Raw genomic sequence first — 10643 nt, 5'->3', positions numbered from 1 at the left:
GAGCTCGCCGGCACGGCTAGGAACAGTCGCAACTGCTCTTCGTTCGCTTGTTCGCGTGCATTCAATAAGACTCGCTTCCACTCGAATATTTTATCGCAGACAGGAACCATGATATGTACAGCCAACGGCAAAATCACTGTCTTCTCTGCCTTTAAATACGCTAAACCTTTTCGTCTTTCCTCAAAAACCTTCCACAAATCTGTTATCGTCAATATTTTCTCTAAAATTTCTAAAAACGTTAATCCCAGTGCTAACCCTTTCACCACCGAATTTTTCATTTATCGCGACTCTGATAGACGCTAAATTGAGATCAATTTTTGCTCGACTACTCAAGTGAAAGAGTTACAATTCAAACTCAAACGACTCACTTTCCATCTGTATATTTCGAAATATATATGAAACTACTTCGAACAATCTTTTATTCGTCTACCGATCGTCACGTTTGTAACGAACACAGTTGTAACGAGATCAGAAAAACGCGGGTATATGCACTTGAATAAGACGGAGTTATCAGAAAGATATCGATTGCGCGGGTTGATTGATTTCGCGGTACGTTCGTATACCTCGCTCACCCGGGATCCATAGCTAGTTAGGGGCCTGTACCAGTCTGATTGCAGACGAGCACGCTGCATTCTAATGGGCAATGCCTTCTTATCCTGCTGCACACACAAAGCTCGGCCCCGTTGCGCGCCTCCATTTTTCCTCCCCTGTTTTATCTCGTTTCGCCTTTCGTTCCCGAGCTAATTGTCTTATTGGGAAAAATCGAGACGATTGCCTGCTTTGCAAGAAACAACAGTCTCGGCGGAGTGGAGGAGGAATCAACTCGACGAAAAGAAAAACAGAGAAAGGAGCGAAGAAAGACGAATAAGGGTGAACAACCGGAAGAAGGAAAATAAACATTTCCTATTATCGTTCACCGAGGGAAAAATCGAAGAAAGCCGGGCAATTTCTACAACTTCGTAGAATTGTCCTTTTAAATTGTCTTCCTATTCCTCTCGATATCGTTGGAGACCCGTGAATAAAAAAGGGAGAGAGAACTCCATCGAGCCACGACGACGACGACGACGACGGCGACGAGAACGAAGAAGATCTACGGTGTCAGAGAAAAGGAATCGTAGAGACAGGACGACGTGAAAGGCACCGAAGAGTGTTCATCTACCCGGCCGGTGACAAAAGCTCAAAGGGCGGAATATCGAGATAGCCCATGGTAATTTGAATGCCGTTTTCAAATAAGAGGTCACCAGAAACCAGGACAAAACGGGCTTTCCCTCGCCGTACCACGGTATATATGACGTATGGTGGTTAATGGAAGCTTGCAGGGTGGCGGCTGGAAAAACGTGGGAACGGAGGACGAAGGGGCGGTGGCGAGGAGGGACGGCGAAGGGACGGAAGAGAAGACTCGATTACACGTCACCGGCAGCCCAGAGCCTATTTGGTCGCAATCGGTTTTTCATTACCGAAAGCTTCATCGGCTTTATACCGAATTGTACATTCGGCGAACCCTCGTGAAACTCATCAAGATCGTACGCCCTTTCGGGACAGCGTTTCCGCGACTTTCTGGCTCACGCTGAACGAGTAGCTATTGTTTAACTCTGATAGAACTCGAATTCGAGCCGCATCGAAATTCTCGGCACGATTGCTAACTCGATGACTGTGTTCGAGGAATATACATATATGTATATGTAGACAGATGGAGTTTGTCTTTTGCGTGAGAACCTCCCGAATTGGCCGAGCCAAAATGGCCCATTAGCCGTTCACTTTTCAAAAGTGAATTTTTGTTTAAGTAAAATACGATTGAAAAATTAGGTTCATATCGATGCAAGTAGAAGCATAGACGTAGGAAATAAATTTGGAAAGTAACGGAAGACTCTAACCAGTATCGAACAATCACTTTTTTCCCGAAAGTTGCTAATGGGTCATTTTTGACCCGGCCGCAGTTTTAGTGTTAAAGAGCGTAGTTTGAAGAGGTGAAGAAAGTTTTACAAGCAAACATTTACGACCGTTGATGGTAAAATATTGTATTTGGTCGTAAGTTAGAAAATGGTAACTTTTACGTAAAATATGGAAACACTTTGTGTAAGAAGCTACTTTAATCGAGCGTTAGGCAGAAAATGATGTACGTGTTGCCATCTCTGCATGATGGCATTGATCATCGTGAATTGGCTGACTAAGAAAAACTGGTATAGATGGCAGTAATGGTAAGTGAATGACCACAGGCGTAGTACGTGGTTTCTTATTATGACGTTCTAGGTTCCAGATGATACGAAAATAAATTAATCGTGATAGGAGCATTTATAACATGTAATACTAGGAGCACTTTGTATTTTATTAAAACAGTAAATCGTTAAAAACAGTTTAATAAGGCATCGCGGTACTTCCGGGAATGTGTATTCGAAAAATCATGTCTCGAAAATTACGAAAAAACTAATGTAAGTGACCAAACAGATAGTACATTTTGCAAAACAATCGACACGGTAAATATGTCGACGTCGCCAGAATATGTTGGATTAAAGCAGCCTATTAGGCGCTTGGAAATACAAATTAACAATTTCAACGTTGCTATACCGCATCACGTTGATTTATTGAAACGGCACAAAAATAACATTCAGAAGGTAAATATCGTGTGAAATAATTGGTTAAGTGACAGATGTTTGAACAATATTTCTTTGTTCTCATAGTATCAAGCACAGCAAGAATGGCAGAGAATGCACAAGGAACACATAAATGTATCGAGAATCATAAAACAACTCAAAGAGATACTGTATCAAATAGACACTCTGAGAGCTCAAGTTCTTGATTCTGATATTAACGAATTTGACAAATTGACTGCCAATGCACGTGCAAGTATCATGAATGCAGTGGAAGAATACATGGGTATGCATCTTGTGTGACTTACATTAGCTGTAGCCAATGGGAGTAAGCTCAAGTATCATGAATGCAGTGGAAGAATACATGGGTATGCATCTTGTGTGACTTACATTAGCTGTGGCCAATGGAAGTAAGTATCTGTGTGTTTCTAGAGCTGCAGCTGAATTTGACCTCTTTATCACCAACCTCATCCAAAGATGAAGATCAAGCTGAAAGTCACCCACTTGACAATAGATATGTGCAGTTGCAGGAAAAACAGCAAGAGTTGCAACATCAGGAGACATGTCTGCATGCTTGGACAAATCTACAAGGAGATATACAACAACTGCATCAATTATTTGTTGATTTCAACAAAATTGTAGATGTAAATTATCTAGTTTATTTGGATTAACTTTGGTCTAATGAATTTTTTGAATATAAATCACTTTTTAATATGTGTAATTAGGATCAAAAGGAGCTAGTGAATGCAGCAGAAGATAATGTGGAGGAAGTAAGCATAAATGTTGTACAGGGTGAAAAATTCCTTCAGAAAGCTGCTAGGTACAAAGTTGCAATGTACCCTTTGGCAGGAGCTGTACTTGGAACTTGCATTGGTGGACCAGTTGGTTTAATAGCTGGATTAAAAGTTGGTGGACTGACTGCTTTAGGTTGTGGTATTTTAGGTAAGTGCTACTACTGTTAGATACTGTTACATTCTACGTAATAGCATGCATATGCGTAATATTTATAATGCTTGTGATTCATACAGGATTTACAGGAGCATCGTTGTTAAAGAAAAAGGAAATAGAAATGCAGAAATCAAGAAGTACAGTGGGAGAAAATTTAATCGAGCAGAAACCTATGCAAAAAACAATCTCTTTGCCTGAAAATTTAAAGGAAACTAAGAAGGACTTGTGACCTACACCAAAATGTGATATTACTAATAAGGACAAAAAGAAAAATGCGTGTAATATCGTTTAATCCGAAAGCAACGATATTAAGAATCCAGCATTATATTTGAATGTCCTTCAGAAATATTTGTTTTAACTATGTATATAAAATTAAGGACATTCAGGCTAGATATTCCTACAAAAGTAGTTTGTGATTAGACATACGTTTTTTAAAGAAACAAATACATCCAACTTTTTAACTTACATACTTCCCTTATTTATAAAATGCATCACATAACGATATGAATTATATAGAATCTACATTATAAACATTTAGATCTGTTTATTGTACTTATGTAAAGACATCGATGCCTACGTGCACGATATATAGAATATTTTTAAACATCGATATTAACCAAAGAATTGCAATTGACTGAATAGAGTTACGTTGTTGCAAGTAATATGACGATTACGTACATAGAGGTAATTAGATATTTCGATCAACGACTTGTACTTACAGTGATATTAAAGGAGTTTATAGCCTTATAGCCGATTAATCTCACGCAGGATGGACGTAATGGAGCACACGCGCCGCGAATTTTACATCACGTCTTTTATATGCTTTTTACGTATTTAACGTTTTAATATTACAAATGCTAATCACAAAACCTGAGAGCTTACTATTGTTTGTAAATAATGTTTGCAAATAAAAGATTTAATATCATAAACACATGCGATTGAACTTGAAATAAAAATTTCACTTCGTCCCCTGATGCGTAACGGACAAACTCGATTTACTGCACATCGATCGTTTAAACCACCATTGCGTATCGATTAATGTTTCGATACAATATGGTGCATGTTTCACGTTACATGCGTCGATGTCGTTGAAAAGTGTGTTTCGGTATCTAGTGCGTGAATTTTTGGAATAAGTGAAATAAAACAGGCGATATCCAGACAGTTGTACAACGTATATTGAAAGGTAAGACACGGGACAACGAGATGAAAATGAAATATTCGAAGTTCGCTACAAAAGGCACCCAATACAGTATATTTAGCAAGTAATAAAATACATCGGTGTTAGACACAGTACAATACTGAAATAATCATGTTATTAATGTAAATATATAATATATACATTTCGTTATAATGATGCGAAATACTTAAATCTATCGACTAAAATGATCTACTTAAAAAAATATTAATAAATATCTACGAGCGTGTACAATTAAGTGACTATCGGTGTGTATCTTAAGGTACCGTGTTATTCCTTATTATCGTCATGAAATTCGACATCCCTAATTCAAAAGCAATACCAAACTCAGATCCGTGGAAAATAGAAAATTATATTTACTTTCGTTCCGCTTAGTTTCACTTTCGAAGAGTGGGATGCTCAGCCGGATGCACCGATTTCATATGGCATACGCGCGTTTTTTCCCTCCCCCTCTCTATCTCGATCCCCAATCGACCGTTCGATAATTTCGATTCTCGAAAATAACCACGTGTGTGTGTAGTGTACACTGCTGAAGTAAAAATCACGACTCGCAAAAATAAACGTTGAACGAACAACGAGAGGGTGCATCAGACTGTGCCAGGACAATGTTACTTTTTTTATTTTTTCTTTCATAATGACCTACGCTCTACAAACTACATTCGCTAAAATACCTTAAAATTTTTCGTTCGAGCCCAGAATTACGAACTAAACGGATTTCGGTCACTGTCCATAAGGTATCATTTCAAATACCTTGGCAGACCTTGGCAATAACAATGGCTTGTGATCGACTGACTCGCTTAGAAGCAGAGTAACAATTCAGAATTATATGACGGGGATAATTGCTGATTGCTACATGCGCCAACATCGTTTGATTTTCTTTCCTCGGTCGCTAGAGCGCACCGGAGCGCGTGACTATGGTCGGAACTGGTGCGTACAGGCGATTTGTGTGTTCAATGATAGAAGAACTGTCAGCTGGAGACACGGTACGCAAAGCTTGTTTTTGTTTTTTTTTTTTTATCGCACATTGCTATTATTTTTTTTCTTTTTTCTTTTCGTTAAACACGCACAACTCGAGACACAGACGACACCACAACGAGATTGCATATCGCGGCGAACACGAAATTCCACTTTGTGCCAGAAAACATCAGTCAACGAACCATAATCAAACCTGCACAAGTTGAAACGCTAAGCTCCTCGCGGACAGAAACAAGTTGACGTGATGAAAAAAGGTGCACGTTGCGCGGAACGTCTTAAGTTAAGCTTACCATTGGGCGGTTACTCTCTAAGCTTTACTAAAACGTCCACGCAGACATACAGAAAGAAACAACGTGCCTTTTTAAACGTAAGTTAACTTGTCTTCTTTGCAAAACGAAATGAGAAGAAGAAAAACGAGAGAGGGAGAGAGAGAGAGAGAAAGAGGGAGGACGGAATCTGAAACTGAGGCAAGCCGCTTATGAAGCTTTCGTGTAAATCACCGGTGAAAGTCACCGTGTTACACTAAGTCAATGAATTACCCCATAATCTGGAAATAATATTTAGACTATCGGTTATATTACTTGTGGCTATATCGTATAAACCTTTAATATTACATTATATTACAAAGTGGTATGTATGTGTGCGCATTGTTTTGACATTCCTGAAGGGGCACGTTCACATATGACCGGAAACGCGTTTGAACAATGTGAGACGAACGATTATCTCGGCAAACTAATGGAATACCTGAAGAGAGAAGGCGAGAAGAGAAAAAAAAAAGACACACGGAAACCGGTCTTCAGGTGTTTCATTAAAGAGAGAAGAAGAAAAAAGTGGGGGAGGATGGGAGAGAAAAAAAGTACTCCTCACATTCTCAGAGTCCTGCGACGCAGTGAAAAAAATTTTCACGATTACGTCTTCTTATCTCGTAGTTAAAAAGCGCGAACACAAACGTGGACATGGAATATCGATATTTATTCACTAGGCGTATAAATAAATGTATAAAGGTACCATAAAAGACGAGTGTGGTCGTTTCATCGATTCAAGATAAAAGTAGCCGTTTCTTTTTCCTTTTTTTTTTTTCTTTCTTTTGCAACGATAACTTGCAGCACATTGTAAAACATGCAGCCGTACACATATAGATTCCGTCGGAACACATCTCTATCTATGATCTTTCAGTTGAGCACGTTGGTGGATTCGAGGAGATAGTATAAGAAAATACACGTCGCCGTTACTTCTGAAAAATCAATGGTTTTATAAAATTCAGACGTGACAACTATATTATGCGATCGCGTAGATCAATGAAATTCGAAGCGTATCAAAAGATAAATTCACTTGAAAGTTGAGCTCTCTTTCATCTCTTCGGAACACGAGGTCTACTAATGAGTCTGTATGTGAGTCTGTGTGAATGTGTGTGTGTGTATGTATATGGTGTGCCTCTTCGTTCGAAAAAAAACCTCCACCCGTACACGGAGAGCGCGAGTGTGACGGAGGATTCGGTATTTCAATGCTTCTTTTGCAAACAGGCGCTCGTTACGGAACTCACGTGATATATAAGCGTAATGCAGCGATCTATCGGGACTGTTGTACGGCGTTGTAACACGTCGTCGGTATAGCTCGTGGTCGTTCGTCGAACTTTACGATTGCCCAAGAAAAATACGCGCTCTAATACTCTCTATTCAGTTACACGTGCGTGGACGTCGCCACTTTCCAATGAAAAAATCGTAATGCAATTCTGGCGAATCACACACTGCATTCACTATAAGACAACTTTGCAAGTGAATCGACAACATTCTATATTAAAGTGCCGCCCTTTCCAAGGGGTGACGCTTATAAATTAATGGACATGTCTTGGTCGTATGGTGTGAGATTCGTGTCGGACGAAGAAGCGGAGGTAACTGTTGCTGTCGCTGTCGCGCTGGTCGGTGATTGTAGAGGCGTCGACGTCGTTGGCAGATGGGACGTTGGACTCTCTAGAGTCGAGTTCCAGTGACTTCGTTCGGTTCCATCGCCACCGTCGTCCGAGATGATCGAGATATCGGCTATTATGCCGCTTTCTGTAATTTTATCGTCACATTGGCAGCATAGACACACGGAGTACTTGCATTACGTTCATTCACCACGGTTAGGATATTATCTCGACATTGTTATACAAAGAAGAAATTACGTACCAACGCTGCACTGACTATTCAGAGTAGTGCTACGATGATGAGGTCGAGGACTTGTGTCCAAACCAAGGTTCAGCGTTGTAGGAGGGCCGCTGCTTCCGCCGCTACTCGACGAAGAGCTAACTGAAATGACACTGTGCGGCCTCCTGCTGCAACGACCCGAGTCCTCCGACATCGATACCGCTATCGAATTTCTAAATCTAGGTGCTGCTTGAAATTAAGCAAATTCGATCGATAAATTTCAATCTCCAGAGTGTGTAAATTACTTAAGACTAACCGAGAAACACCGTTCATCATACACTTACTTTTCGATAGTTGAGCTACACTGATAGAACGATCATTGATCTGATCCGCGCTAGGCCTAATGTCCAAACAAGGTTTGTTTCCGATGCCCATGCTCGACATCTCCGCCAGGCGCACTTCTGTCGTCACAAAAGGCGTTCTCGTTAAGTCGCGGTCCCGCGAACACAGCTGCGCGACGATATATTTCAAAACGGAACAACCATAGGAGCCTACCTCTGTTTCGCAGCGCCTGTTTCCATAAAAGGTTGCTCAGTTCCTCCGTCCAGGCTTTCTTAATGTCCTCGCTCGCACACTGTAACGTGTACGTATCGCCCGGTTTCCTCTTGCGGAACCAAATCTCGAACTTCGTGGGTGAGTCCGCGATCACCGCGGTCAACCCAATGTCCGTCGTTTTGATGCTGTGCTTGTAGATGTAGATGTCGAGGTTCTGCAATTAAACGAGTCGGGTTCGTTCGAGACGCAAAGGAAAACGGATCGAGAGGGAAAAAGGAATCGATTGCAAGGCTGGTTTACCTTCCTGTCGGGGAATCTTCTCGCTTTGCTGAAGAGGATTAGGTCTTCGAACAGGAAGACCTGTCGCAGGCACTTCTTCCCTTTACCCTGCCACACCAAGAACTCGTTCTGACGGAGTAGTCTACCCTGCTCCTTCACGTTCACCTACAATTTGCACAGTTGTTACCTTCCTATAAGAATGCAAATCTACGACAAAGAACGCGTTACATACACTCTTCACCGCCATTGTTGACACGACTGTCTCTTCTACTACATCATTGTTAGTTAGTTACAATATCGCGTGAGCTAGCATAGTATTTTTTTTATCTGAAATACATGGACGTACGTCGCAATCTCGAAGGGAGTCCATCGCCAGTAGGTCGTTTCCGTGGCGAAGTTGGAACCTAACCATCTGCTCGGCCGCTCTCAGGTCAGCTTCACCCTCGACCATCGGTTTCATACCGTCGTCTTTCTCGTCCTTCTCGTCTTTGCCGGACATTTGCTCCGAGAGATCGGTGCCCGCCTTCACCAGCTGCTGCAGTAGCAACGCGTACTTTCCCATTCTCTGCACCGGCTTCAGCAGATAACTGGCGAGGTCCATCTTGTCGCCTAACTCGAGTTGCTTCTGCTTGAAGAACGCTGTGCCGTACTCGGCCATCAGGGAATCAGAATTTGGTTTGTTCTTGTTGTACAGCGCGTACAGGTAGAATTTCTTCTCCTGTAACGTAACAGTCCGTACAAAAGTGACGTTGCGAAATAGAAAAGAGAAGAAGGTTTCGACCGAGGAAGAACTAGAGGACGATAAATCGAAGAAGAAAACTTACGTGTCTGAGGAAACATTGTCCCACATTCATCGGCGACTGCTCGCACTGTTCCAGTTCCCGTAGGAAATGCTGACTATGGAACTCGTATATCTTTTCAACGTTCCCGAAGATCACGTTGCGTTGCCCCCTGAGCGCCTGAGGAATATCCTCGCGTACCAGCTCTGGTATATAATTCTTCAAGGAGGAAAAGAGAGTGCGATTGGCGTTGAATATTTCGTGTAAACGCGAGGCTGAGTGAAATTATAGGGTGTATACGTAGGGAAAACAGTTACCTCTATTATGTATTCGAGGGACTTCACGTAGTCTCGTTCGGTCTGTATCATTTCCCTCATTATGAGCAGTATTGTTCTGCAAGGTGAAATTCCTCGTTAACCACGGTGTCGGGCGCGTAACAATTCCGCATAATCGCACGATGGAGTTATTATAGATAAGCATTGTTAGCATGGCTGAGGCCGAGGAACACGGAAGAGGGTATAGTACGAAAAACGTAACGCGAAATCAAACGTATCCCACGCCGGCGTTCGAACGTTGCAACGGTTCAAGGGACTATCGACGTTCCTGGTGAAATGCTCTTCGACCAGATTTTTAATAATACTAGCAACGATAGCTACAGGGAGGAACAAACGTGGCGATAAGAATTTTCAAACTTTGATACATCAGATCTCTTAAAATTGTTTAATAATCGATCAGAAGCGAATTTGAATGCAGACTCTCTTATGGTCAAAATCGAGGAATTAAAGTATGATTTATTGCCACATCCAGCTTAGTCGCCAGATTTAGTTGCACCTTTCTTCTATCTATTCCCACGGTAGAAAAAATTCTTGGCAGATGATAAAGGGGATTATTTTGAACACGGTATAACCTGTTGTTCCATTCCATTCCGAGAACTTTTCAAATGACTCAGGTATACAGGATGATTCACCCAAATCGAGTTTGCAAAACAACACGCAGAAGCGTATTTTTCTACTGCAATTTCGATCGTACACTCAATTTATCCGTATCACACCTTATTCACTCTTAATTCTCTCTTAATTTCTGTAAAGAAGTAAAGTAGTACGCTCAGAAGCCAAAGTGACTAGCTCCGTCAAATAAAATTTATCGTATTTATAATATACTAAATTGGAAAAATATTAAAAAATGGAGTTAATCATTT

General features: G+C 41.2%; 2 protein-coding genes across 2 annotated transcripts in view; one reads left to right on the top strand and one right to left on the bottom strand.

Annotated features, from left to right (window-relative positions):
* The first annotated feature begins 2263 nt into the window (after positions 1-2263).
* On the top strand, positions 2264-3908 carry LOC108570824 (syntaxin-17). The gene is made up of 5 exons (XM_017932741.1): positions 2264-2612; positions 2679-2874; positions 3021-3232; positions 3314-3530; positions 3617-3908. Exons 1-5 carry the CDS (start codon positions 2481-2483, stop codon positions 3763-3765), a joined length of 906 nt encoding a protein of 301 aa, XP_017788230.1. The 5' UTR covers positions 2264-2480; the 3' UTR covers positions 3766-3908.
* A 2857-nt stretch (positions 3909-6765) lies between these two features.
* The window catches only part of LOC108570805 (puratrophin-1-like), a 208240-nt gene continuing 204362 nt past the window's right edge, over positions 6766-10643 (bottom strand). Inside the window, exons 14-21 of the mRNA XM_017932713.1 lie at positions 9763-9838; positions 9491-9664; positions 9013-9384; positions 8688-8831; positions 8388-8601; positions 8177-8293; positions 7875-8078; positions 6766-7760 (exon numbers count right to left, since the gene is read on the bottom strand). Coding sequence (XP_017788202.1) covers positions 7534-7760; positions 7875-8078; positions 8177-8293; positions 8388-8601; positions 8688-8831; positions 9013-9384; positions 9491-9664; positions 9763-9838 — 1528 coding nt within the window. The 3' untranslated portion in view covers positions 6766-7533. The remainder of the gene's footprint in view (positions 7761-7874; positions 8079-8176; positions 8294-8387; positions 8602-8687; positions 8832-9012; positions 9385-9490; positions 9665-9762; positions 9839-10643) is intronic.

This window comes from Habropoda laboriosa, unplaced genomic scaffold, assembly GCF_001263275.1.
Source record: "Habropoda laboriosa isolate 0110345459 unplaced genomic scaffold, ASM126327v1 scaffold86, whole genome shotgun sequence".
In the NCBI taxonomy this organism is placed as follows: domain Eukaryota; kingdom Metazoa; phylum Arthropoda; class Insecta; order Hymenoptera; family Apidae; genus Habropoda; species Habropoda laboriosa.
This window is presented reverse-complemented; position numbering and strand designations above follow the sequence as displayed.